General features: G+C 54.1%; 10 protein-coding genes across 10 annotated transcripts; 7 read left to right on the forward strand and 3 right to left on the reverse strand.

The window, feature by feature from the left end:
* Positions 1-870: 870 nt before the first annotated feature.
* Positions 871-2,302, forward strand: HMPREF1541_02362 (uncharacterized protein; the record flags this gene model as incomplete). Its single annotated transcript, XM_008716717.1, has 3 exons — positions 871-1,075; positions 1,121-1,744; positions 1,794-2,302. 3 exons carry the CDS (start codon positions 871-873, stop codon positions 2,300-2,302), a joined length of 1,338 nt encoding a protein of 445 aa, XP_008714939.1.
* Positions 2,303-3,077: 775 nt separating this feature from the next.
* Positions 3,078-4,325, forward strand: HMPREF1541_02363 (uncharacterized protein; the record flags this gene model as incomplete). Its single annotated transcript, XM_008716718.1, has 1 exon — positions 3,078-4,325. The coding sequence occupies one exon, from the start codon at positions 3,078-3,080 to the stop codon at positions 4,323-4,325; it is 1,248 nt and encodes a 415-aa protein (XP_008714940.1).
* Positions 4,326-6,462: 2,137 nt separating this feature from the next.
* HMPREF1541_02364 (uncharacterized protein) lies at positions 6,463-10,239 on the forward strand (the record flags this gene model as incomplete). The annotated part of the gene is made up of 3 exons (XM_008716719.1): positions 6,463-6,744; positions 6,795-8,649; positions 8,696-10,239. 3 exons carry the CDS (start codon positions 6,463-6,465, stop codon positions 10,237-10,239), a joined length of 3,681 nt encoding a protein of 1,226 aa, XP_008714941.1.
* Positions 10,240-11,200: 961 nt separating this feature from the next.
* On the forward strand, positions 11,201-13,666 carry HMPREF1541_02365 (uncharacterized protein; the record flags this gene model as incomplete). The annotated part of the gene is made up of 2 exons (XM_008716720.1): positions 11,201-13,233; positions 13,273-13,666. The coding sequence occupies 2 exons, from the start codon at positions 11,201-11,203 to the stop codon at positions 13,664-13,666; spliced, it is 2,427 nt and encodes an 808-aa protein (XP_008714942.1).
* Positions 13,667-14,088: 422 nt separating this feature from the next.
* On the reverse strand, positions 14,089-15,423 carry HMPREF1541_02366 (uncharacterized protein; the record flags this gene model as incomplete). The annotated part of the gene is made up of 1 exon (XM_008716721.1): positions 14,089-15,423. The coding sequence occupies one exon, from the start codon at positions 15,421-15,423 to the stop codon at positions 14,089-14,091; it is 1,335 nt and encodes a 444-aa protein (XP_008714943.1).
* Positions 15,424-17,489: 2,066 nt separating this feature from the next.
* On the reverse strand, positions 17,490-18,269 carry HMPREF1541_02367 (uncharacterized protein; the record flags this gene model as incomplete). The annotated part of the gene is made up of 1 exon (XM_008716722.1): positions 17,490-18,269. One exon carries the CDS (start codon positions 18,267-18,269, stop codon positions 17,490-17,492), a length of 780 nt encoding a protein of 259 aa, XP_008714944.1.
* Positions 18,270-19,151: 882 nt separating this feature from the next.
* HMPREF1541_02368 (uncharacterized protein) lies at positions 19,152-21,020 on the reverse strand (the record flags this gene model as incomplete). Its single annotated transcript, XM_008716723.1, has 1 exon — positions 19,152-21,020. The coding sequence occupies one exon, from the start codon at positions 21,018-21,020 to the stop codon at positions 19,152-19,154; it is 1,869 nt and encodes a 622-aa protein (XP_008714945.1).
* A 779-nt stretch (positions 21,021-21,799) lies between these two features.
* HMPREF1541_02369 (uncharacterized protein) lies at positions 21,800-22,614 on the forward strand (the record flags this gene model as incomplete). Its single annotated transcript, XM_008716724.1, has 2 exons — positions 21,800-22,063; positions 22,150-22,614. The coding sequence occupies 2 exons, from the start codon at positions 21,800-21,802 to the stop codon at positions 22,612-22,614; spliced, it is 729 nt and encodes a 242-aa protein (XP_008714946.1).
* Positions 22,615-23,734: 1,120 nt separating this feature from the next.
* HMPREF1541_02370 (uncharacterized protein) lies at positions 23,735-24,639 on the forward strand (the record flags this gene model as incomplete). The annotated part of the gene is made up of 2 exons (XM_008716725.1): positions 23,735-23,870; positions 23,921-24,639. The coding sequence occupies 2 exons, from the start codon at positions 23,735-23,737 to the stop codon at positions 24,637-24,639; spliced, it is 855 nt and encodes a 284-aa protein (XP_008714947.1).
* A 772-nt stretch (positions 24,640-25,411) lies between these two features.
* Positions 25,412-27,604, forward strand: HMPREF1541_02371 (acetyl-coenzyme A synthetase; the record flags this gene model as incomplete). The annotated part of the gene is made up of 4 exons (XM_008716726.1): positions 25,412-25,471; positions 25,529-25,557; positions 25,617-27,090; positions 27,137-27,604. The coding sequence occupies 4 exons, from the start codon at positions 25,412-25,414 to the stop codon at positions 27,602-27,604; spliced, it is 2,031 nt and encodes a 676-aa protein (XP_008714948.1).
* Positions 27,605-27,625: the final 21 nt, after the last annotated feature.

Below are 27,625 nucleotides of genomic sequence, written 5' to 3' on the forward strand. Positions count from 1 at the left end.
CTAGGCACTGTCTTGTATGCCAGGAATCTGGTAGCTCAAGCACTTGAGCAAAAGCAGACTAAGAAGGGGCGGCGCACGTTGATTTTGGCCCTTCAGCAACATTCCCAGCACTCATAATGCTGCGCGGAGTAGAGTTGAAGGCCGACATTTCCAAGTACCATCAACAAGAGTCGAATCATCGTGCAGATCTGATGACGGTGAATTGCCGTTGTCCTTGCACTGCGTGATCTGTGTGCGGTCTGTGATCCTGCGGAAGCACCCATTGGAAGGATCAGAAGAGCCATCCGAAGGTTGATTCAACAATAGTTGGGGATCAAGGCGGAGCATAGCCAGTTACCAGGTACGTGGCGGTCAATGGGTGATTCCCAATCCCAGGGATGGCAGCCACCGGCAGTGTTAGTTGTGCCTTTCTGTAGATCACGGGAGATGTGGTACCTAGGGGCAGGAGCCCATCCTACGCCGCTCCATCCCCACGCGGGACGCATGGGCTCAGGCCAAGATCATCGGCCTGCCACCAAGTACTCCGCACACAGTACGTCGAATTGTAGGACATCAATATTGCTCCGAAGTAGTGTGTATCAGGGTTGGATTCGCCGGGTTCCCATGTCTCGCTTGTAGACTAAGCCCAATCGAATCATCCGCGAGAGATTGCTAATACGCGCAGTGCTTCCTTCGCAGTCAATGTTGTGGGTGTGGCGACGTGCAAGCAGGCACACCGGTGTTTGTCACCGGTGGTCATCGCCGGATGATCATCGTTGACGAACTTTTGAAAGGAAGATATATGCCGACGGCGTTTCTTCGACCCCTTCAGCACATGCTAACTCACCTCAGTCACTCCTTTTGATGTGTCCTTGTTGACTCTCCTCTAATATGAGGTTTCTTTCATTCTGTGCCGGTTTGCTCGGCAGCGTTGTCTTCGTATCTTCCTTTCCAACAGCGGCGAATGTTGCCAATCTGGCCAGGAGTGAGGGGCTTGAGGTCCCGGAGGACTTGAACCTCGAGGATATCATCCGCCAAGTGAAGAGTCGGCAGGAGAGACGCCTCCTGGTCAACCCTCTCGATACTCCCGTTGAAGGTGCGCAAAAGTACAAGTCAGCTATTTTCTTGCTAACTGACCAAGCCGACGGCGACCACGAATGGCAAGCTCCAGACTTTGCAAGTGGCGCACAAAGAGGACCGTGTCCGGGCCTTAACGCACTCGCCAACCATGGCTACATCAACCGCAATGGTGTTGCAGGACTGTTGTCATCCATCGGCCCAATTAATGAGGTTTTTGGCATGGAAACGGCACTCGCAACCATTTTGTCTGTGATGGGCACTGTGCACTCGGGAGACCCCCTGTCCTTGACGCCAGGCTTCTCCCTGGATGGGTACCACCCCCGTGTGAGAAACATTCTCGGAAATCTCCTCGGGCTGCTCGGTGAGCCGAGAGGTATCGGCAAGGCACACAACTGGTTAGAAGCCGATGCTTCGCTGACCAGAGACGATCTATATGTCACCGGGGATGCGTCCACGATGAATTTCTCGAAATTTCTTGCTTTGTTCAACAGGGCTGACCAAAATGGTGTTATCTCGGAGGACGCCTTCCTAGATCATTCGATTGACGGTCTTCATGAATGTATTGCAACGAACCCGTATTGTTGGTATGGCCCATACACGGGTATGATAGCCCGAAATGCAGGAATGGCTTTCGCCATACGCCTGATGAGCAACCACTCAACGGAGCATCCACGAGGGATCATGAGTAAGAGTTGAGCTGATTTGTTATTGCCACATACTGACATGCCGCACAGCGCAAAACGTCCTCAAGTCGTTCTGGGGCGTGGTCGACGGAGGCAATGGATCTTTGGAGTACAAGAGAGGATACGAACGCATCCCGTCCAACTGGTACAAGACGCCTGTCGACTACGGCTTAGTGCAGCTGAACCTAGATCTGGTCAGTTGGATTAGGAAGTATCCAGAGCTGGCTTCCATTGGCGGAAATACTGGCTCAGTGAATTCGTTCACAGTGCTGAACCTGACGGACCTGTCTGGAGGCCTCATGAACGTTCCGACGTTGTTAGAGGACAACAATCTGCTATGCTTCGTTCTGCAGATTGTGACGACTTTCGCTCCCGACTCCTTGTCAGGTCTGTTCAGTGTAATCGCAAAGCCTGTGCAGCTGCTGACCGAGACACTGGGTGCGGATCTCCTTGATTTGTCATGCCCGCCGATGCAAGACCTGTCGAACAACGAGAAGCCAGCATGGGACTCGCTGATCAGCTCCTTCGCCGGACCACTACGCGCGGGGTCTGCTCTGTGAGCAGGTGATGTTAGTATTGAATCCGAGGCTGCTCCAGCTGCACCACTGCGGTTATAGTCGGCGTAATGTTTGGAAGGAGATAGTGGCATACCTCCGGTCGGCCGTTCATCACCTCCATGGTCATCATTTAGGCCTACTTCATGGCACTTCCTTCATCGGGCAACCCTTGCTTACAGTCACTCACTTCTCACTGACCGTACTGCGTCCTGCCAACACTGCAAGTAACTGAATGGCCACCGTACTCAGTGTTCACTTACTCAGTGCTCACTCGAGGTCAGCGCGTCTGTCGCTTCAGACCCGCACTTAGACTTGATTGGGTGAATGGGTTTCTTAGGCCGCACTAGCTCTTCCGTCTACTCGCTTCTCGTGAGCACCATGTCGCCTAGTAACCGCTCCTCGTTACTCGACCGGTTTTCTTGGTTAGGCCGTCAACGCCAAGTAGCATTTGGGGCGATGTACTGGGCCGAGTGCGGCTGTTGGATATCAGCTCCTCGTGCCTCGGCCACGATCGGTGTATTGCCCGCTGTTGGCGTACATGACATCCTGGACTCGTAGTGCAGAAAGCTGTTCAGATGCCATGGGTGTGCCCCACCTCGCCATATATTAACTTGGAGTAGCCAAGGTGCTGCCTGTGTTCCATCAGACCGCTATGTGAACAAATTCACCGGGAAGCCTTCCCTTCTCGTCACCACATCTTGAGTTTATGAGGTAGGTTAAGAATAGTGAGCAGATTACTACAGGCAAACAGTGAGACAATCAGTCCATCTGTCTGAATATGGACTCAAAGCTTGACGCTATCTTCCAAAAGGCCACAGCCGAAAACGCCCTTCCTGGCATCTCTGCCGTTGTCATTGATTCCAAGGGCAATCAACTATACCATAAGGCCTTCGGTGTGAACGACATCAGTGCCTCCAGCCCCACACCATACACGACATCTACACCCGCCCTCCTCTGGTCCTGCACAAAACTTGTGACCTCCATTGCCGCTCTGCAGCTCCTAGAGCAAGGCAAGATCTCCATTGACGATCCGGTGTCCAAATATGTCCCCAAGATTACCGACATACCCGTGATGGACGGCAAGGACGAGAACGGTAAAGTCAGAACGCGACCACAAAAGTCCGAGATCACGATCCGCCACCTCTTCACCCACACTGCTGGCTTCAGCTACGACTTTTTCCATGCCGACACACTGCAATGGCGCATCGAGGCCGGCCAGCAACCTGCAGGCTACATGGCCACCGGCAAGAGAGAAGTCTTCGACAGCCCGCTTATCCACGAGCCCGGTTCCGCGTTCCACTACGGCATCAGCGTCGACTGGCTTGGCTTCGTCGTCGAAGCCATCTCTGGCCTTTCGCTTCACGATTATTGCACCAAGCACATCTTTGAGCCTCTGGGCATGTCCAACAGCTCCCCACTCTACCAAGACGGCGTCGATAGACTTCTCGTGCATGTCCGTGGCATGTCCGGCAAGGATCCGCTCACGGCCATGGCCGAGCTCGGCCCCGTCGCATCTTCCGAAGTTTTCGGCGGCGGCCACTACCTGATCTCCACGCTTGATGACTATACCAAAGCACTCGCCGCCCTCATGAACAAGGGCACTTCCCCCACCAATGGCGCCACCATCCTCAAGCCCGAGACAGTGTCCAAGTACGTCTTCCAAGACCAACTCCCCACCTCCGCCTCCCGTGCCGACCTCGTCGAGACCAAAACCACGATCCCCATGCTCAGCAACAGTGGCAGCCTCCTGCCTGGGAAGAAGTTGGGCTGGTCCTGCGGCCTGATGCTCAACCTCGAGGACATACCCGGCGGGCGTCGTCAGAACAGCGGCTCATGGGCGGGCATGGGCAATCTCTACTACTGGCTGGATCCTGTCGGCGACCGCGCCGGCATGGTCATGACCAGCGTGCTTCCCTTCTACGACGAGACTGTGTTGACGCTGTTCGAAGCCCTGGAGAAGGTTGCGTACGGAGGGGAAGTGCCGTCTGGGGCGGAAGCCAAAACCTTGTTTCGCGTCGATGCGTAGGACACTGTGGTAGGCGAAGCAGGATGTGCTACCACGCAGGGACTAGGTTTCAGATGAGGATAGAGGTGCAGAGGGAGGGCGGCTCATCTGAGGCGGTTGGCGAGGAATGGGAGGCCCTGCCAAGGCGTGCTCAGATGCTCGTATAGCCAAGCTCTACCAAAGAGGGTGTGACTCGCATAGAGACTTATTGCCTCATACGGACTGGCCCCCGGCAGCAGGAGCCTCCCATGCGTCTTTCTCGTCAGTGTTGTTTGCTGGACGGCGTCCGTTGCGCGTCTTGCGAGCTATGTCACCACAAGACGAGAAAATACACGGATAGAGGAGCCTGGAGTTGTGTCATCTAGAGCAATCCTCGCGCGTGCAGCGAGTATCCTAAGCTGTACTTGGTTCTCTCGTTTAAGTGGTAAGCTTGCCGAACGTCTCAGGTCTTGTCATACAACGCTGCGAAGAGAGCAAAAAGTCCGGCCAGGCCAAAGTAAACCACCAAGACCGTTGTCTAAGGAGAAGAGCATGCACTGTTTGACAAGGCACGGTAGAATACATCGGTCGTCAATCAGAGTGGCGGTTTGAGGAGAGGCTTGGCATGAATATAACTATACTTGTATCGCTCGACGTGTCTCCAACCTCCGTCTGCAGGGCAAATGTTCTCAAGTGCACGTCCGACGACTTGGTTCCAAATCTACAAATTATTACCCAACGAGGTCTAATCGCAAAGCATGGGATCTCGATGGTGCCTGCGACGGGAGGGTCGGATCTTGAGAGGGCATGGCCAGCCTTCAACATTTCGGTCAACATGAGCATGGCCTTGCCTGACGCATCAGAACCGTTAAGCTGAAGGCGCGCCGAGTAGGCTGTCCATGCCACTAATTAGACCAGTATTCATGCCGTGGCGGCCAAAAAGGGCGGCCGTCAGCCCGTGCAGTCGATCAGCAAGGCACAGGTGACGGAGATGGAGGGCGAGATGGGGTTCAAGCCAAAGATGGATGGGTAGGAGGGGAAAGTGTTACAGAGACCTGCAGAGTAAGTCGTCCGTGCGTGCGCCCGCAACCCGATGTTGCAGTTGACCATCCTAATCTCATAATGATGCTCTGTGGACAGTGGCTGTTTATTGTTGGCGATGAGAGTGGGGATAGATCGGCCAGCCTGGTTGACGCGACGATATTCCGAACAGCCACGCTAGGTTAGCAGGGAGGTTGAGCGTGATTGTTGCGTCAGGCACGTCCGTGATAGCAGCGGTACTCATCATTATATTAAGGATAGGCAAGAACCGGAATCTCGGCGAGAGCTCGCTGTATGGAGCACCTGTGATTATTAGCTTGTAGGAGCAGCAAGAGCCTCCAGCTGTAAAGCAGCCTTCTCGATTATCTCAGCGCTGACTTCATAGTGGTGAGATGCTTGGCGTAGAGCAATCAGGGAAAAGTCCGACATTTGTACCATTGCGGCGGCGAATAATGTGACATTTGATGACTGACAGCGATGAATGCCAATCTCTGTAGCCCCCAAGCCCCACTCCTAATTAGCGATTGAGATGGATCTGCAAACGCGCAACGCGCCAGCAGAAGAACCGATGACGTAGTTGTGTATAGCTGTGTTGCTTCAGCTGTAATGTCCCATAATCTGCAGTTAACCGGGCATGCGCTGGAGACACGGTGTTATACTGCCTTGGTCGGAGCTTCGCTAATGGGGATAGCTGCATAGATCGCTGAGATACTAGCCAATGCTCGCCAGTGCTAGCGAAAGGAAGCGTGTTGATCGGCTTGACATCGCCTAAGATCGAGCTTGCTCAGAAGGTGAGATGAAGGCTAGCCGGCCAATCAAGCAACGTCAGGCTTTGACAAGCGCATTCCTTTGCAGCTGGGGCCACGCGTGAACCGAGACCTAGCACCGCCTTGGCCTGGTGTGACGTCAACCAAAGCCAGCCCGTCCGCACCATTTCGCAATCTTCATCCCATGCCTTGATCAGATTGAGGGACCCGGGTGTTTTTTCTTACCTGTTCACCTCCAAACCGTGTCTACCTCCATATCGGTGGAAGAAGTGGAAGAAGTCGACGACGGCACGACTCCTCTTCTTTGTCGACGTTCCCTCATTATACTGGAAGTCCAAACTGTGCTGTGTAGTTGATAGAAGTGGTCTATCATGGATCCCTCTCAACAGCAGAAGTCTGGTAAGCCATGGAGCGGCACTAACAGAATTCCAAATATCAAAGAATTCGTTGGTGGTCTCGACAAGGAAAAGGCACGTCGAGACAAAGAAATTGACGAGCAAAACTCTGCCGCCAGTAAGCAAGACAAAGTCACTGCACACAAAAATGAGAAGAAGGAAGAAAAGGGAAAGGTGGTTACGGACCCTGTGACCGGCAAACAGGTCGTCATTGCAGATGTCGGGAAGAAGTACATGAAGAATGTCGACAACCCGCAAGTGAGTATCTTGCTAACTTCGGTCAATTCGAAGCTCACAAAAGTTCTCAGCTTTCCGTTCCCAATGCAAACCTCGGCCGAGACACTACCGTCGCCACGGACTCATCGCAGGCCAATCCCGAATATAAAGAGAAGCAAGACATTACAGCACCTCCAGACCCCATCGCGGAGGGAAGCACCTCGGATGTTCCAATCCATGGCGAGAAGACCAACATTTTGTTCCATCCGACGCCATCTGTCAGTTATGAGCCGACATTCAAGGCAATGGAGCAAAGAGCTGGCGGCCTATGCATCGCCATCTTGGTTGCTATCGTCGTTCTGGGCAAGATGTTTGGTGGCGCGTTGAAAGGCCTGATTCCCCTCGGCATGTGTGTGGCCTCTGCTGTCTGGCTTTGGATGAAGGAGGTAGTACGAAGTGGCCGAGAGGTTGAGTGGAGCAGCGAGCAAACAAGAGGCGAAACGGCTACTGCAAACCTCTTGCCCGAATCTGTCGAATGGATGAACTCATTCATGGCCATTGTCTGGGGCTTAATCAACCCCGACATGTTTGCCGCAGTAGCAGATACCCTGGAAGACGTTATGCAGGCATCCGTCCCGGGCGTCATCAATAACGTCCGTGTCGCCGAGATTGACCAGGGAAGCAACCCTATTCGAATTCTCAGCATGAGATCTTTGCCAGACAGCAAAGTTGCGGATTTGAAGCAGAGCATTCATGAAGAGAACAAGAAGACGAAAGACCCCCAAGAAGCCGCCGCTGATGAGGAGGGCGGTGACTACTACAACCTCGAAATCGCTTTCGCTTACCACGCCAAACCCACTGGAACGGATGTGGCTTCACACGCACGCAACATGCATATGAACCTGGTCTTCTATCTGGGTGTGAAGGGCTTGGTCGGGGTTCCCCTGCCAATCTTTGTCGAGCTACAAGAGTTGGTTGGCACTGTGCGTTTGCGGCTGCAGATGACACCTGAACCACCCTACGCGAAGTCTCTGACATTCACCTTGATGGGCGTGCCTCATGTGCAAGCTGGTTGCATACCCATGGTCAAGCGTGGCGTCAACATTCTCAATCTGCCTCTGATCTCTAACTTCGTCAACTATGCCGTGGCTGCGGCTGCGTCAATGTACGTGGCACCAAAATCAATGCAGCTGGATCTCAAGTCTATGCTCCAGGGCGACGATATCACCAAGGAGACCCAGGCCATTGGTGTCATGTGGGTTAGAATTCACCGTGCTATTGGCCTCAGTAAGCAAGATCGACGAGGTTCTAAGGGTGGTGGCAGCGACCCCTACATCAATTTGTCGTTCTCCAAGTATGGCAAGCCCATGTACTGCACTCGCGTTATTACCGATGATTTGAACCCTCTATGGGAGGAGACCGCGGCCCTGTTGGTCACTCCTGAACTTGTCAAGGCAGATGAGCAACTAAGCATCGAGCTTTGGGATTCAGACCGTAACACGGCCGATGATATTGTTGGCAAGGTCGAGTTGTCCATTCAAAAGATGATCCAACATCCTGGCAAGATGTATCCTCAGATCTCCAAACTCAGCGGCATGCAAGATGGTTCTGAGATGCCTGGTGAGCTCCATTGGGAGGTCGGATACTTTGGCAAGCCCAAATTCCGACCTGCTCTTCGCACAGACGGGAAAGACGACAGCCTACCCTCGCAGCTCAAGGACGACCCTCAATTCCAAGAAGACAAGGGCACGCTTGACACCGCAGAGACTGATGCAGTTGCTCACACCCCTCCGGACCCGCTTTGGCCTTCTGGCATCTGCAGCGTTATCGTTCACCAGATCGTCAACTTGGAGCTGGAAAACATCAAAGGCAGCGAAGGCAACCGCAAGGGCCGCGAGTTTGAGCCTGCTAAGGCGTATGGCGAGGCAACTGAGGAAGAGTCAAGCAGTAAGTTCATACACGTCTCCCAACTTCATTCACTGACACGATGTAGAACTGCCTACCTCGTACTGCAGCATTCTTTTCAACGACCAACTCGTCTATCGTACTCGTGCCAAGGCAGTTAGCAGCAAACCGATCTTCAATGCCGGTACTGAACGGTTCATCCGTGACTGGCGGTCGGCGCTCGTGACCATAACCGTTCGAGATCAACGCAACCGAGAGCACGATCCCATTCTCGGTGTGGTTCCCCTCAAGCTTTCCGACCTCCTGACAAAGAGCTCGCAAGTCACACGGTGGTATCCGCTAGATGGAGGGATCGGCTTTGGCCGCATCCGAATCTCTCTTCTTTTCCGCAGCGTCGAAACACGGTTGCCACCCAATATGCTTGGCTGGGACGTGGGTACCCTTGAGTTTCTGTCCGACCGTATCTTGGCTACTGGCTGGACGAACAACACTAAATTGAAGCTACGCACTGGCGGAAGTGTGGGTAAAGTCCCTCGAACCGATTGCCACAAGACCGACGAAGGTGACGGCGTCTACTGGGACATTGCTGCATCGAATAACAAGCAGGTTCGCCTCCCTGTGAAGCACCGCTACAGGTCACCTGTCGTGTTCGAGTTCCACGTAGCCGGCAAGCGAGGAGCTGTGGCATATGCTACTATTTGGCTTCAGCATCTCGTAGACAATGAGGAGACACCATTCGACATCCCTATCTGGACCACTAAGATGGGCAGTCGTCTTGTCCAGAATTACATCACAGAGCGCAACTCTGCGGCCAAGGAAATTCCTGGTTTGGAGGACCTGACCGAAGTTGGGCGCTTGCAATTCCGAGGACGATTCAAGACTGGTATGGACGAAGCGCACCATGAGTTTGTTGTGGACAACGACACTCGCGAGACCTACGAAACTTGGGAGACGTGCCGTAGCGAGGGCGTGCGCAGCCGAGTGGTAGAGGTTGAGGTGCCTGAGAGTGTGCAAGAATTGCATAACAAGTCGTTGACCCAAGGACGAGACATCTTGAAAGCGGCTGATCCCCGAGAACGAAAGATGTGGCTCGGCAAAGACGGTGCAGATTGGTCAGGCGCTTTTGGAGATGATCCTAGAGCATACACGAACTCGAAGCACCAAAAAATCGCGGAACCAGGCTCGGACGATCCGCCTCATAATCCCGTGGTGCCATCGGACGATGACGGCAGTGATGATGAGCCAGAAAGCGATTCATCATCTGATCTAGGCGTCACGGATGCAAGCAATGCACCCGAGGGTGGCTTCAAACGTCGTGGTGGCCCTGACCCTCAGCTCAACGGTGAGGATGCAAGTGACGGTGCCACACGCCAAAGCGTCGACACTGGCTATACCACCATGAGCACGATGAGCAACGAGTCGGCTACATCACCGTCACGCAAGGACAGCAAGTGGCTTGAGGGTTCCGAGAAGCGGGCGGAGAAGCGTAAGCATCGGGGTTTGTCACAATGGACTCCGGCTCGCTACGCGGATTTTGCAAAGAACGAGAGCAAGTTTGGCGTGAACAAGATCAAGAAGAGGTTCACGGGCGGTTTGGGCGGTCGTGAGCCCGGAGTTGAGACCGAGGCTTGATAGCTTGATGGATTAATGTATTATCGCAAGGTCATGAAGTTGGCAAGCAACCATAGCAGGCGCTGACTCTTGTATGTGGCATCGTTTGGCAACAGGGCCATAGGACACCGGACAATAAGTACACTAATTGCTGTTTCATTTACCGCAACGTTGATGCTGTTTGTTGCATGGTGAACCCCCTACCTCGGAAGTGGGGTGGGAAGACCTGAGGTTAGGGGAAGATTATGCAGGTGTTTTGAGAAGCGGCTGGACGCAGCGCATCTGCGGCGTGCCGAGCTCGGTCAAGCTGTTCCAGGGTGCAGGCGATCTGTAGCAGTCGGGTGGTGAAACGCGGGACTTGCGCAGTGCCGATTGATATTGACACTTTCAGTGACACTTACCGCTCGGTATCGAAAGGAGCATTGTGCAAACGGCGATAAAGTTGCTGAATGGAGATAATGCAGGATTTGGTGATCTGGTGCTCTTGACTGTCGTCGAATGTCATCATGAACCACGATGGACGCGTAGGACGGGCTGGGCACCGGCACCTAGATGACCAGCGTGGAGGGGGGTACGATGGCAACCCAGCCGCATGGCGCGCATAATCCATGCCTAAATAAGCGACTGCATTGACGGAGTGGGCTCTTTAAGCCGCTGGTGGTTGGCCTAGCAGCCCCCAGCGTCCCAGAATACCGTCTTGGCGCTGGCGTAGGCGATGGACAGGGAGGCTGAGCATGCTGCCCAGTGAAGCGGTGCCGTCGTCCATCCGGCGCTCCGACTTGTACACTGATGGTACACTGTTCTCTCGCTCTCCTACAACTCTATCAAACCCATCGTCCCCTATATCGTCCCGAATCTTCGGTCGATCGCTTGTATATCTTCATTCGTTCTGTCATTTCGACACATCATAGTAGCAGCAACATCATCAACATTAATGCAGCGATAGCCGCCACTCGTCCACCTACTTCGTTCCCCAGGCGCAATGCGCCTTCTCCAGTTCCTGTCATCAGTCCTGGCCACAGCATGTCTACTCACAACCGCCGACGCAAACTCTAGGTCGAGAAATCCTTTAAACTACCTCAGTCTAATTGAATCTCCTCGGATACAGACACCCTCCGGTCGAGTGAATGCCTTCTCTAGTTTCGATGTCACTTTCGATCTTCATCGACATTCACAGCATATCCGTCTATCATTAGAGCCCAATCATGATATCCTCCACGAAGATGCACACGTCCAGATCTTGGACAAGGATGGAAATCTCAAATATGCCGAAAAGATAAATCGTATGGACCACAAGGTCTTCCAAGGGAAGGCTTTTCTTGTCGACCAGAACGGTCATTCAGATCATGTTGGCTGGGCTCGTCTCACCGTGAGAAGGGATGGTGTCATTCCCCTCTTCGAAGGCGCTTTCACCATCTTACGTGACCACCATCATATCTATATGAAGTCGAATTATATGCAGACCAAGCATGCCCTGGACCCTATGCTGGAGGAGCACGACGATGAGTATATGGTCGTGTGGCGAGATTCCGATGTCAGCAGGGACCCAAAGCACAATGAGCTCCGCAAACGCGAAGGCAATGATATCAGCTGTCGTTCTGATCAACTCGCATTCAATAACGACATCAACCACTCCGTTCATCGCATGCTTAGACGCGATGTAGGCCATTGGGGATCCATGTCGTCACTCAACCTCTTCGGCAAACGGCAAAGCATTGACGGTGGCGCCCCTGGCAACGGCAATGGTGGATTGACGAATCTGAGAGCGAACATTGGCAACACTGCTGGATGCCCAAGCACAAGACGAGTCGCTCTGATCGGTGTTGCCACTGACTGCAGCTACACCAATGAATTCAACTCGACCGACTCTGTTCGCCAAAACATCATCAATCAAGTCAACACTGCTTCGGACTTATATCAGTCGACCTTCAACATCACTCTTGGTTTGAGGAATCTGACCGTCTCGGACCGTGAATGCCCTGGCACGCCTTCCCAGCAAGCACCCTGGAATGTTGACTGCAGCGGTGGATCGATCACTGATCGGTTGAACCTGTTCTCAGCGTGGCGTGGATCTCGCAACGATCAGAATGCATACTGGTCCTTGTTTACAAACTGTCCCACGGGTGCCGAGGTCGGCCTTGCATGGCTCGGGCAACTTTGCAACTTTGGCTCGACATCACAGCGCGACTCTGGTGGGAGCAGCCAGTCAGTGACCGGTGCCAACGTCGTTGCTCGCACATCAACCGAGTGGCAGGTCTTTGCCCATGAGAGCGGACATACCTTTGGCGCTGTCCACGATTGTGATGCAAGTGCTTGTCAAGATACCAACTTTGTTAATTCCGGCCAGTGCTGTCCTCGTTCCGCAGACAGCTGCGATGCAGACGCCAGGTTTCTGATGAACCCCTTCTCTGCCGATGGTATCACCGATTTCTCGCCCTGCTCTATCGGCAACATCTGCTCTGCCCTCGGTACCGGTTCAGTCACTTCATCTTGCTTGACAAACAATCGAGACGTCACCACTATCACTGGCAACCAGTGTGGTAACGGCATCGTCGAAGATGGCGAAGACTGTGATTGCGGTGGCGACGAAGGCTGCAGCAATAACCCGTGCTGCAACCCGTCAACCTGCAGATTCGCCCAAGGCGCACAATGTGACCCGTCTAACGAAGGCTGCTGTACCAACCAGTGCCAATTTGCCGGCGCCGGCACCGTTTGTAGACCTTCAACCGGGCAGTGTGACCCTCAGGAGACGTGCCCGGGCAACAACGGTACATGTCCACCGGACTCAAGAGCAAACGACGGCGATGACTGCGGTAATGGCTTGCAGTGTGCTAGCGGTCAGTGTACGTCACGAGATGCTCAGTGCCGAACTGTCATGGGTTCCTTCACCTCCGACAACGATACCTATGCCTGCAATGGCCAGACTTGTCAACTCTCTTGCGCCTCACCTGATTTTGGAAGAAACACGTGTTATAGTATGAGGCAAAACTTCTTAGGCAAGGCTCTCTTCCATTCGTTGTATAACTCATGCTGACTTTTCCCAGATGGTACGAGCTGCGGAGGCGGAGGACGCTGTGAGAACGGTATGTGCCGCGGCAGCAGTGTTGGAGGAACGATCTCCAGCTGGATCGATGACAACAGGACACTTTTTATCGCCCTTGTGTCGTCCATAGGCGGTATCCTTCTCCTCTTGATTCTAGGCTGCTGCGTGCGAGCCTGCCGACGACGCAGGCCAACCAGAAAGGTTGCCTCGCCGCCGATGGCGCATCGTGGTTGGACCGGTCCAGCAGTACCGCCATCTTACCAAAGTCAGGGCTATGGCCCACAGTCACCGGGGGTCTGGCAGCCTCCCCAGCAGCAGAACAGTTGGGGATATCCACCGGCACCGGCCCCCGCGTATTCGAGTCCTCAAGGGTTAGGGCCGAGAGCAAGCGTGAGGTACGCTTAAGACTTCATTGTTGATCAAAAGCGGAGGCAACGGTACCAGGTGTTACGACTTGAAACGACACAGTCTGGATATTAGCATGGTCTGTCTATTTTGTATATAGCACTTGTTTATAGCATGCTACGACCTTGCATTGCATTTGGATGGCGTTGGACATGTATAGGCACGGACCACAGATAGGCCTTCAGGCCTGGACAAAAGAAAAGAGACGGACGACAACGTTCTATTGGCTAATCATCGGCTAGAACCAGAATAAAACCTCTTCAAGATCTTGGAAGTGTGCGATTTTAATCAGTCTCATCAGTGTGCTTAATCCGACTCATCGCCGTCGCTGGTCAGAGCCCCCCCCCTCCCCTCTTGTTTTCGTTCCCAACAAAAGGGCGTCAGCCATGTAAGCACACTCAGGTAGAGCTTCGCCCTCGATATCATCCCGGTATCCGCTGGAACACTCGAGTGCCTGCAACCCATGTCTCGCGTACTGAGCCTTCCCAATCCAACACCACCAGATCCGCTCGTTTTCCAGCCGCCAGCAAACCCCTCTCCTTCTCGCCCATCATGGCCGCCACATTCTCACTCACTGCTTTGACACCCTTGACCAGCCTTTTGCCTCTCTCCTCCTCGCCCAAGTGCTTCCAAGCCTCGCTCACGCCCCCTTGAGCACCTGCGGCATTGATTCCTGCCAACTCCCTAACAACATGATCCACCAACACACAGCTTCCAACCAGCGTCCCTGTACCCTCGATCGTGACCTTGTTCCCCTCCTTGATCTGCCTTCCGACAATCTGTCCGTTGCCTCCGTACACCCCATCCTCTAACCCAGCGAGCTCGATCGCATCCGTGATACCAATGCACCTTCCACTACCATTGCCGTCATCATGCAAGCCCAGTTGCACGGCCATGTCGAGCACCGCTCGATGCAGGTGAACCCCATCGGCAATCGCCGAGTACCAGACTCCCTTCTCTGCTCCTTCCATCAGCCCTGGCACACCCGGCTCTCGACCAGTGACACCATTCATGGCATTGAACGTGTGCGTCACCATGCTCGCCCCTGCCCTGATCCCCTCTACTGCCTCCTCGTACGATGCTGCGGTATGCCCGATTGCAACCCTCACCCAAGGCCACTTCGCCTTGACCTGTCGAATCAAGTCCGGCGCGCCAGGCAACTCCGGCGCCACGGTGATCATCTTCAACACCATCTCCAAATTCCTCTCGCCATAAACCTCGCCCACCGGCACCGCCGCAGGCTCAAGCATGAAATCCGCACAATGCGCGCCCTTCTTCGCCGGACACAGAAACGGGCCTTCGCAGTGCGCACCCAGCATTTCTGCGCCGCCCGCCGCCACGAAGCTCCTGGGTGCCAGCGCGGGCAGGATCTGCTTCCAGCGCGGCTGCGGCACGGTGGGGATGGTGGCCCACCAACCGGTCACGCCAGCGGATGCTTGCATGCGTGCGCATTGCAGGAGCTTGGCGTCATCTTCCGGGTCGGTGGTGCCCGAAGGGCAGAGCCGCGTGAAGTGTACACCGGCCAGGCCATTGACTTGGAGGTCGAGGTAGCCCGGGGCGAGGATGAGGCTATGGAGATTGATGGCTGTGGTGGAGGAGTCGATGGCTAACTCAAGGCTGTTGAGGTCGATGGAGGTGATGAGGCCTGTGGTAGCGGAGAGGGTGAGGGAGCCGGGTGTAGGTACGGGTGATGACGGGAGGATTAGGAGAGCGTTGTGGAGGGTGATTGTTGGTGGTGCTGAGGTCTGGCTGGACATGGTGGTGGCGGGGTCTGGCTTACTCGCGTCGAAGCGTGAGGTTGAAGATCTAAGCTGTCTGGTAGTCTGTTCTATGCCTGGAACAAGAGGGTGACCTCTACCACAGGGCGGCAGAGGCTCACTCCTTGATCGAAAACGTATAGGCAAGATGACTTTAGATTTGAGAAAGAGGTCAGCTTAGGGTTTGCCTGTGTAAATAGTACAATGTTGCATAGCTGGATAGCGGCGACATGTAAGCTTCAGTGAGAGGTCAAAGCAGGAGCCGGCATGTGCCTCACGCCCAGCATCGTTTCGCTCCGATGTTTCATTTCAGTGAATATTCATAGATGCCAGGTCTTTGGTCATAACCAGTCCGCTCATATGCGTCAATCTCGATCAGAGCCTGAGACGACGAACACCGGCTGTGACCTGATCGTCGAGTTCATGAATACGGGAGGACGTAGAGACCATGGATGCAATCTCTCGTGAAGGCATCCGCTAATCAGCACCAGGGCCTGCCAGCTCCATGGGCTTCACTACATTTGCGTAAAATCCAGTATTTGCGCAAATCTCTCAATACACTCTTGATAGCAATGGGCTTGTAGGTGGCTTCACTCACCCTATCCCCTGCTACAATGTCGGAGCCGACTCCCTTCTATAAAAATTATCAGAGCCTATTACCTCAACAGGCTGATTAGTAGCGCCGATGAGCCTGATCAGGCGTGGCGATGAATCGGGTTAGGAGCTCCAGTGAGCGTAAACAGGAGCGCCAGTGAGCCTTGAGCAGAAACGCCGATGAGGCTAATCGTTGAGTAGCGCAAGGTGGGTCGCACAAGATGGTCGCAGAGCTCTCAGGGAGCATCATGCCCAACACTCAGGACTATGGATAGGTCAGCAGTGCCCAGGAAGCAACAGCGGTATATCCCCAACAGCATCGCGGAGTGGAGAGGAGACACGCGTTGAGTGAGGCTGTGGCCGAGCACGGGATCGGTCTTCACATTGGAGCGGACAACACCCCTACCTTCTCACAAGAGGTTTTCCCACCGGTCTAGGGACAACGTCGCCATCTACAACGAAAGCCGAGACCTGCCCGAGTTCATTATTGCACCACGGCCCCGCGGAGTGCCTCGATTGAAAATTTCGCGAAATCAACCAGATCCAGATAGGTGCACAAGCGACACCTTGGCTCACGAAGATTACGTACGCTGTCGTCCAGTGTACGCGCACGACCGAGGCGGTGCTCTTCGCCAGTTCGGACACGAACAGATGTGAGTGTCATCAACGAAGCCACTATGTATGGCGAGAAAAGAAAAATATCGCGCCTTTGGCAGAACGTATCGGCGTTAATGGACCAACTGGTACGTATGCGGAGATGACTTTTCCCAAGTCCTGTAACTTCGTATTTTCCTGCTCACGGACCCAAGCTGGGCAATACGAGCTGGGGCAGTCCCATCCACTGCTACTACCGTATACATATATACCTCAACGTACTAGATAAGTACTTCCGCACTTGGCACTTCGTCACTTGCGCCCCCCAAACAGTCATCAAAGCCCTGGCCCCCGTGCGCATCTCATCATTTTCCATGTAAGCAAGCCGCCAAGGCAAACTAATCGCCGCATATCGCAGAACGCCTCTCACTAGCGTGCGTGGTTCGCTTGTCAGCAAAAGGCGTCCCACTATAGTTGACTGCAACGGCTACGTCGTACGGGAGTACTCGCGTACACTTGGCTGCTGATGCGTGCGGGCCTTTCTTTTCCGCTTCTGGAAGGCTTCGCTTGCATGATTGAGGTGAGTGAGTCAGGCTGTGGGAGTTAGAACCGACACGGGGATGCAGGTTCAGCCGAGGAAGGGGCCGGGGAGCGAAAGCCTGCAAGGCGAGGCGAGGTCAAGACGGGCAGGGGCTGTGGATGGGTAGGCCTGGCGTTGCGCAAAGTCTATTGTAGCACCGTGGTGGGGGTACGCAGGCAGGGAATCTGTGCATGGTGGTGGAAAGAAGGCATTAGAGAGAGGCAAGGAGAAGTGAGAATGGTAGGTGGCGAGAAATGAAAGCGCAGCTATTGCTGCGCGGTAATTTGTACATTTTCGCTCAAGGACTAGGTTGTTGTACATGCGGGACTGGCTCCTCCGGAGTCGCCTCGACTTCGGGTAACGTAGGTGTCAGATTGATCTCGTTGACCTCGACGTGCGGCTCCTTTGTGTCTGTGACAACAAGAGCTGGCGTGCTCACCGAAGGTGTCGAGGTGGTTGAAGTGTCGCTCGACGAAAGCTGCTGCTCGTCTTCAGCGGCGGTGGCTTCGTGCTTCGTGTCGCTCCCTGTGTCGAGCGTCCATTCCCATCTTCTCCGCTTCCTAGTGCTCGGCCGAGCCTTACTCCGTCTTGTAGCTTGTCCACGCTGTAGTTCGTCAACGATAACAGCCTCGCCGCTTCTGGTCGAGAACCGGGGCCTAGACTCGTCCGATGGAGCTGTGACAGCCGCACCACTTTCGGACCCGCTTACAGAACTCTCATCTTCCGAAGAGCTCAGATCAACGTGCCTCGCCACGTACGTTCTCGTGACAACTTCTTCCTCGCCACCAAACTTGACGCGTTTAGGCTCTGGGAAGAAAACCTTGCGGCCGACGGTGGTGCTGAGGGGGCTGGCACTCAGAGAGGCTCTCCTAACATCTGACGAGATCGAAGAGTTTTTCAGGATGGAGCGGACGCCGATCGGCAGACTGAGATCGTAAGGCAATGGCCGTTTGGCTCGTACTGAAGCAGGTCTGGTGGTTGTCACTGGCGATACGGCAGTCGATACTGGCGAGGGCCTTATACTTAGGTCAAAGTTATATGAATTCGCGAGGGTGTTTCGAGTGGTAGGCGTTGCCATGGTAGTATTTTGAGGAGTGATACCATGAGTGACTAATGACAATTTGGGTCGTTTGGCTGGTGGCATCTGGCGTTGTAGAGAATCTGAGTAAGGTTGTAGAATGGACGATAAGGCTGGCTGGGCGGTTGGCTTCACAGGTGATAAGAGCATGTTGTGTAATGGAGGCCTTGGTGTCTCAACAGGATGGAGAAGGTGCTGACTGGCTCGTGATACGGGGGAAGCGGAGAAGATGTAAGCGGTGCCACCGCGTTGGAAGATTCCTTGGCTGATAGACAGAGCTGGACAGGGTGTCCCTTCTATATTTGTTAGGACAGAAGGGCTGAGAGATGACGCGGTTAGCGGATTCGGGATTCAGGCGAACAAGAGCTGGCTGTGAAGCCCTCAGCCGGGCCAGAGAATAAAAACCAGAGATGGAACTAATACAGCGTCTTCATAAGAGATGGGAATCCATAAACACTTGCAGGAGAACCGTGCCATTCCTGGCGGCGGTTCCGAATTCGAGTGCAGACAAGGTTTGATGCGAAGCACAAGAACCGCGGCTATCTGGCGGACTAATGTTGAGATGCAGGCATAACCGGCTGAGAGAAAACCCCATTTTGCCATCGACAGCGTCTCGAAACGATCGGCCGTCTGGCTCGCGGGCGAAAGTGCTATAATTAAGCTCAGCCACATCCCTGAGAAGCGTTAATGGTTGACGCCTGGTTGGGGTTGGGGCCGGGCCAAGAATGTCCAGATTGCAGTTCGATGAGCGTCTCGCCGTGCAAAAATGCAAAAATAGAACGACTGCTGCCAAGCCCCGGAGAATATCTGTTCCTCTGCCGGCCAGACCGGATTGCACTGCCCAATTCTGCTTGCCAAATATCAATAAGTCCAGGGAGGGCATCACTCCTTGGTCTGACGATGAAACTGGTCGTGTGCCTGGTACGCGAAGATCGGCACAGTGGCTTGACACACTTCGCAGCAGTATGTTGAGTCTTGGTCGTCGATGTCGCTGCCATCCGAATCCCAGTTCAGCTGAGCACTTCCGACACTGTCCGCCGGACTCTCGATGACGCGGAAGTCCTTGAGTACGTCTTCCTGATTGCGCATCATTTTGGCAATATCTCGCCCTCCATCCTTGGCCTCGACCATGTTCGTGACGGCAATGTTGATGAGACTGAGATTCCATCCTTGCCTCTCAGTGTGCAGCATGCGGAATAAGGTTATTAGGCTTTCGAGCAATCTGCCTGCTAATGCGTCCGTGGACTCAGTCAAACTGAAGACGAAGTTTGGTAGCGGAGCTGACTTGGATATGCGGTGAAAAGTCCGCGGTCGGACACCATCAGGTCCAGTTGGAGGGCGAGGCCGCGTTGAGAGGCGTAGTGTCTTTGGGTGTGCAAGCCATCGCTTAGTGGGATGGGCTTCGTCTGCTTCGTCATCGTCCTCGGTAAGATCGACCCTCATACGCCTGATAAGTCGCTCGGCCAAGAGATGTAGCTGCTGCCTGACCTGATCGAAGCTGGAGAGGTGACGCATGTATGAGTCTTCTTGGGAGATTGATAACGGAACCGACCGGGCCTTCTTGACTTCCGCGTCGTCTACACCATAAAGAAGTGCATGCACTCTGCCACCTATGCCTCGCTCCGCACCCGGACCTCCAAGGATCTCCTCCAACAAGACCGCACTCATGCCTGGGAAACGACGCACGTCCCCTACCGAGATAGACTCTCGTGTACCGCCGTAGACGAGACCCTCGTCAATCTCTGCTGTTCTTCCAAGGACTTTCGCTCTTATCTTCTGGGCCAGCTTGAAACCGATTCCGGGCACTTTGCCGATATCGTGGCCATCCATGAATTGCGTTACCGTAGAGATCGGGGATCCCACAGGCTCGTAAGGAGGAACCAAGGTTGTCTGAGCCCGCGGCTTGTTCGTGTTACCAACCAGTTTGCTCAGTGTCTTATTGGTCGATATGCCAACCGTGGCAGTAAACCCGTACCTCTCCTCAAGCTCGTGGCGCAAATGCCTGGCTAGCTGGCTGCCCAAGACTAGTCGTAGCTCGAGCTGGTGTGCATCTCTGTCAAGACTGTCTTCGTCCGCGACCGTGGATTTCTTTCCAGGGGGCCAGGTCGGCCCGAAGACACTAGATGCATCGAAGGCGAAGCCCACAGTCGGGTCATTCCTATCCAAGCAGAAGAATGAATTCTGGAGGTCATTGGGTGACAGAAGGGAGATGTTGTGTTCAACCATATCAGTCACATCTAACCAGACTTCGTCAAATCCGAGGCGTTCGGCCCTGCCACTCCAGATCTGGTCTTTGAGAAAGTTGTAGAGCAATTTCGAGGCGTTTCGAAATCTCGTTAGGTCTTCGCCCAAAACGACAACTGCTTCCGGGCATGTTTTCAAAGCTTCGGTCATCAATTGGAGCTTGTAAACCCCACGTTCACGGGCCTTGTAGTTGCAGGTACAGACGATCTGCTTCTGTTGAATGATGAGGGGAACACTCTTCAAGTTAGGATCTTCATGCTCAACAACGGAAGCATAAAATGCATCGTAGTCAACTATAGACGTGGTCAGGCTTGTACTGCGAGGAATGAGAAGTAAAGACGAGCGGCCCAAGCAAATGCCTCTCTGCCACACCACATTTGCTTGTGGATGTGGTGTAGAGGAAGCTACCGAGGTGACACTCCAGATCAGCAAGAGCTGACCGTTTGTGACCTCGGCATCGAGTCTCGTCCTTGCGCGAAGCGGTATTCGCTCAATTATTGTGTTCATCACTGGACTTACCATGGATGATGACCCGATCGTCTCTGGGTCCACCGGACTTCTGCATGGTTGATCACAATTCATGGTGGCCCGATGTGTCTGGAGCAGGTGCGATATACTTCCACGTAGGACCGGTAGGTAGAGGTCGAGGAGACATGCGTAACAAATGCACGTTGCGAGAAAACCGAAGAAGTTGATGTCGCGCCTCTTGGCGGAAGAAGCAAAGTACCCAAAGTCGACCGCGAGGTCACGTGAACTATATGAGAAGCCATCCTACTATGAGCCATACTTACGATGTCAACACACGATGGACGTTAGGCCTGGATAGACTGTCAAGCGAAGGCAGCTTCGCAGTCGTGTCGTTGGCTTTCCTGGAATGCAGCGAAGCTCACGATGGCCCGGCGACAGCACAGGCCGCTGGCGGACGGCACAGGCCTTACTATAATGCCAGCGATAAAACGGAGAAATCTACTGTAGATTACATCCTAATAGGAGCAGCGGCATCTCATTGAGACTTAAGCAAGCTTTCATCTCAAAGTAAGATAGTGAGAGGCTCGAATGAATATACAGTGGTCGGTTTACGACTCATCTTGGCGGGGCCGACCGGACGCGTGCGGACAAAGCGCGTGTCGCGCGCAACTCTGTCTCCGCAAAACCGTCAACACATCTACCCTGCAAATAGCCCTTGTCGCAGGTATTTCACCAGAAAACAGAAATACACAGTCGCGAATCACCAGCCTTACTCGACCCATCACGGCGCTCGACAGTAGTCACCGTCGATGAATTAAATGTCTCAAGGGCACCCCGCCTACCCCCAGCGAAATGCCTTCGCGACCTCCTCCAAGCTGCCCGACCGAACATTTTCCTCAGCCGGTACCGCGACACAGCCGCAATTCGCGCGATCGGCCTACTCGCGCCGACCAGAATATGCGCCTGGACCAGGAGCGCAGTCTGCGCCACAGTATGGCCAGCCGCGACAGACGTCCATGGAGAAGGAGCAGGATATTTACTCGAGTCTGCCCGACGACCAGCGCGATGAGATTCAAGAGGCTGTGAGTTGAGAACCTGGTGTTTCATGGCCACTGCTTCTTCTAGAGAGAGACATGCACAAAGCTGACTTTTCTTTTCCTTCAATTAGTTTACACTGTTCGACCTCGACAACGACAAATACCTCTCCTTCCAAGAAATGCGCGTCGCGTTTCGGGCGCTCGGCTTCAAGATTCCACGGCCGGAGCTGAAGCAAATGCTGGAGGCGCACGGTACCGTGTCGCCCGCGGTGATGGAGCGACACCGGCAAAAGGGCGGCACGGAACCAGAACACTACCACGTTAGCAGCCTGCTGATATCGCAGGCCGCCTTCGTGCGCATCGCGGCGCAGAGGGTGGCCGCGCGCGACCCGCTGGAAGAAGTGGAGCGCGCGTTCAACCTGTTCGACCAGGATCGGAAAGGCTACATCGTCTTCGAGGACTTGCGCAGGGTGGCGCACGAGCTGGGCGAGACGGGGCTGGAAGATGAAGAACTACATGCTATGATCAACGAGTTCGACTTTGACGGGACGGGCTCGGTTGCGCGAGAGACGTTTTACTCAATCCTCATGCAGTGAGACGGGCAGGTTACGCTTTTGGCGAGGTTTTGAACGTGCCCACGATCCCAAGTTCATTCAGTTGGTTCAGCAGCGTTTTCAACGTACAGGCGTTGGTTGGTTAGGCATGAAAAGCGTTAATCCTTTGGACCTCTTGAAGCACGCGAACGGGAGTCTGGCGCAGGCAAACAGCCACTTTGGGACGACGATCGTTGCGCCCGGCTAGCTGCACAAGATTCCGGCACAGTATCACGCAAAGTGTAAGCAAATCCAGGCATCGAATTACCTGCTTCACCACGAGTCGTCGAGACTGGTGTCCGTCCGTACGGACGGGTGATGTCTATACTACGTCGATACCGTCCTATTCGTCCTTGATTCGGGATACTGCTGTAGCAACTAGCAATCGACGACTGGGCAACGAATCCTCGGTGATATCACCCTCTGGAAAACCAATACATGGAGTCTGAACAATTCTCATATATCACGCTGCCAGGGTTTTGCTGCTGATGGCAGCGTTCAGTCACCCTACAACCATAGCTGAGCAACGCCGCTGAACGGCTCGACTGGCTGATCGTAGAAGATGGTGCTCAGGAGTCCTTCCGAGAACATGCTGCCGCTTGGATCATTATCAATCCAAGCATCGTGGAGGGTCGAGCCATGGGCAAGCGGTTCCAAAGATAGCGGTGAACAGGTCTGTCGTGGGTTAGAAAGAGGTCACGCACTTACTTTCATTTTTCTTGATCGACATCTTTGACAGACTTTGTGGTACATATCTCGTGGAGGTCGGACAATAACTACACTTTCATCGGGGGCCTTCTTAGGTGACCATGTACCGTGTTTGACCTGAGAGTGTTCGTGAAGCAGCGTACAAGCCCGTCCGCGCAAGCGTTGTTGAAGAAAGATGAGTGCGACTGAAGAAGCCAGTAGCTCACCAGTGACGTCATTTGCGCGAGGCCAGGTCAACGCGAAAGCACATTTGCGGTTCTTCATCTTCGGTGGCCGGAATACAAGCTGGCATCTTCTGCAAGTACACAAGCGGTTCTGATAACTGGTTACCACACCTGTCATCGTCGCGTCAAGTCTCCAAGGCCTCAGGCATTTGCTCCTGCGTCAACTGACTCGTAGCAATTGCACGATCAAAATGGGGGACACGGAAGAGACGCCTGCACAGCGGCAGGCGCGAATTCGCCGCCAGAAGAGAGAAGCCAAAATTAATGCGAATGCGCAGCAGAGACTTGATAAGATTACACAACTGAGTGGTCGTACAGCAGATTCTAGTAGGTCTGATCACCAAGATGCGATGTGATGCGTGTTGTTAACTGTGCAGTGCGAGATGAGGCGCCCCCGTCGCCTCCTACCAGTATCCCCTCCGGGCCTCCAGCAGGACCCAACGCCACCACGACCGCGCCGCCTTTCATGCCACCTGCGAATGCCCAAGCCTCAAATCCAGAACAAGCACGACTTCAAGAAGAATACCTCCGCGCTCTTCTGAGGGGTCCGGAGCCCCAAGCAGGTGGCCAAGCTCCAGGCCAAGGCCCGCCCGCTCAGGACGATCCTATGATGCAGATGCTCAGCTCCATGATGGCGGGCATGGGCGGGGAAGGCGCAGATCCAAATAATCCTGGAGGCATGCCGTTCAATCCGGACGATCTCGCAAAGCAGTCAGGCATACCTTCATGGGCTACGAGCATGCTATTTGGATCGCAAAAAACCCCACCTACCCCAGCCGAGCAAAGCACCATGAGAATGTGGAGGATCATCCATGCGGTTGTTGCGGTTCTGGCTGGAATATACATGGTGTTCACAATCAGTAAATCTACGCAGACGTTCGGAGCGGGCCCTCCTGCGCCGGCCACGTTCCAAAACCCATTCGTTGTATTCCTGATGGCGGAATTATTACTGCAGAGCTCAAGGGTGTTAACGGCCGGACAGGCGGGAAAACGCGGACCCGGACTGTGGTTTCAGATGCTCAAGGAATTGGCCGGCGACGGAGCTATTATCGTCTTCATGCTGGGTGTCGCAAGTTGGTGGACAGATAGTACATAACACGAAGAGACTGCCTAGGCCTCTCTACCTTTCCACGCCGCCCGGTCCGCAGAATCGGACATGTGGCCGCAGTAGGGATTCTTCGGCCCCCAAGCGCGGAAGCGCACGTACTAGTCGTGGGTCACGAAATTGTCATCCGGCCCGATGGAGCTACGCACCCAGCGGCAGTAGTTCGAAACTCTCGAGCGAGCCTCACAGCAAGTATGTCATCTCTGGGTCGGCTGCCCAGACCGGTACTTGGAATGCAATTGCAGAGCATTCTTGGCTCGAGAATCGCATGGTGCTAATGGCAGATGACACTTTAGGGCTCTCAAAGAGCCAACCCGAGGCTGCTGCTGGGAGGGGGCCCCGCGGGAGATGGGCATAAGGTGATCCAGTTATAAGCCGGAGGAAAGGAGGGTTTGGGGACCGACGGGCATTGCATGGTGGGGCAGGCACAGACTTCGTCTACCACCGGTCTGGGCGAGGAGAGGCGATGCGGGGGACAATCCATGGCTCGCGTCATTCCAGACCCTCCATCAACGATGCAACGCGGTCACTCGACTGCTGCAGGAGTACGGGAATTGTCAATAGCTCACAAAAGGCTTGTCCACAGACGTCACTGGCCATCTATCCGAGTGCTAGATATACTTGACCGCAATCCCAACGCGTACCCGGAGCTCTTCCTACCTCTCTCCCACATTTCGAAGCTGCCCCTCGAATTTTTTCTCCAATTCTGAGGTTGTGTTTCGTCTTCCTGATCTCACACGAGCACTTGAAGAAGTACACGGTCATGTCTGAAGGCGACAGTAAGCCCGCCCAGGCTGAGCAGGGAATTGAGCAAAAGGGTATCGTGAGTGAAGGCCTTCGGACTGGCTCATTGCAGCTCTGGTGCTAACTCGCAACACAGCCTGAATCACACTCAATCCCTACTTACCAGTAAGACACCTTTCGGACAATCGGAGCTCTTCTTCGGACCGAACTAACCTCTGCTGCAGAGTTCCCAAGGCCTACCTCGAGCGAGGCTCTGGCAAGACCCATTTAAAGGATTTGGCCGAATATGAATCCATGTACAAGGAGTCCATTGAGCAGCCCGATAAGTTCTGGGGTAAGCTCGCTCGTGAGCTCCTGACTTGGGATCGCGACTTTGTGACCACCAAGAGTGGCACACTAGCCAACGGCGACGCATCTTGGTTTTTGGGCGGCCAACTCAATGCCTCCTACAACTGTGTTGATCGTCATGCCTTGAAGAACCCAGACAAGCCCGCCATCATTTACGAAGCCGACGAGCCTAATGAAGGCCGCACCATCACCTATGGTGAACTCCTACGCGAGGTCTCTAGGCTGGCTTGGGTCCTCAAGAGTATGGGTGTCAAGAAGGGAGACACGGTGGCTCTATACCTGCCTATGATTCCCGAGGCTCTCATTGCTTTCCTCGCCATCACTCGAATTGGTGCCATACACTCGGTCGTATTCGCCGGCTTCTCATCTGGTTCCCTTGCTGACCGTGTCAACGACGCGAACTCCAAGATCGTCATCACCACCGATGAGGGTAAGCGTGGTGGTAAGATTATCGGTACCAAGAAGATTGTTGATGAGGCACTCAAGAAGTGCCCGGATGTGTCTGGCGTGCTGGTTTACAAGCGGACTGGTGCAGACGTGCCATGGACCAAGGACCGTGATCTGTGGTGGCACGAGGAGGTCGAGAAGTGGCCTAGCTATCTCCCACCTGTGCCCATAGATGCCGAGGATCCCCTGTTCCTGCTCTATACATCGGGCTCAACAGGCAAGCCTAAGGGCGTCATGCACACTACCGCAGGTTATCTTCTTGGCTGCGCAGCTACAGCAAAGTATGTGTGGGATCTCCACGACGATGATGTCTTCTTCTGCGGTGGTGATGTTGGTTGGATCACCGGACACAGCTACGTTGTCTACGCTCCCCTACTGAGCGGATGTGCCACCGTTGTCTTTGAGGGCACGCCAGCCTATCCCAACTTCAGCAGATACTGGGATGTTATCGACCGACACACTGTCACCCACTTCTACGTCGCCCCCACCGCCCTTCGATTACTCAAGCGCGCCGGTAACGAGCATGTCAACCATGAATTCAAAAAGCTGCGTGTCTTAGGTACTGTGGGAGAGCCTATTGCGGCCGAAGTGTGGAAATGGTACAACGAGATCATTGGCAAAGAGCAGGCACACATCATCGATACATACTGGCAAACGGAGACAGGCTCCAACGTCATTACGCCTCTGGCGGGCATCACCCCCACCAAACCAGGGTCTGCATCTTTCCCATTCTTCGGCATCGAGCCTCACATCATCGATCCGGTCTCTGGCGAGGAGGTTAGCGGCAACGATGTTGAGGGCGTGCTGGCATTCAAGCAGGCATGGCCCAGCATGACGCGAACTGTCTGGGGCGCACACAAGAGATATATGGACACATATCTCAACGTATACAAGGGGTACTATGTACGTCAAACCTGATTCTCGTGAGAGCACAGCTAACATATTGCAGTTCACTGGTGATGGAGCAGCACGTGACAAGGATGGATTTTACTGGATTCGTGGTCGTGTTGACGATGTTGTCAATGTGTCTGGCCATCGTCTCTCAACTGCTGAAATTGAGGCCGCTCTCATTGAACACAGCGGCGTTGCCGAAGCTGCTGTTGTCGGTATTAACGATGAACTGACCGGACAGGCAGTCAACGCCTTCGTCGCGCTCAAGGATGGCACGGACCCTGGTGAGCAGACCCGAAAGGACCTCATTCTTCAGGTCAGGAAACAGATTGGGCCTTTTGCTGCACCAAAGGCTATCTTCATCGTTGATGACCTGCCAAAGACTCGATCCGGCAAGATTATGCGTCGGATCCTCAGAAAGGTGCTAAGCGGAGAAGAGGACAGCTTAGGTGACACATCGACGCTGAGTGATCCTAGCGTTGTCGACAAGATCATCGAAACTGTTAAGCAAGGCAAGAAGAAGTGATCTATGCTCTGGATATGTATG

The sequence above is a fragment of the Cyphellophora europaea genome (genome assembly GCF_000365145.1).
Source record: "Cyphellophora europaea CBS 101466 unplaced genomic scaffold supercont1.2, whole genome shotgun sequence".
Classification (NCBI taxonomy): Eukaryota; Fungi; Ascomycota; class Eurotiomycetes; order Chaetothyriales; family Cyphellophoraceae; genus Cyphellophora; species Cyphellophora europaea.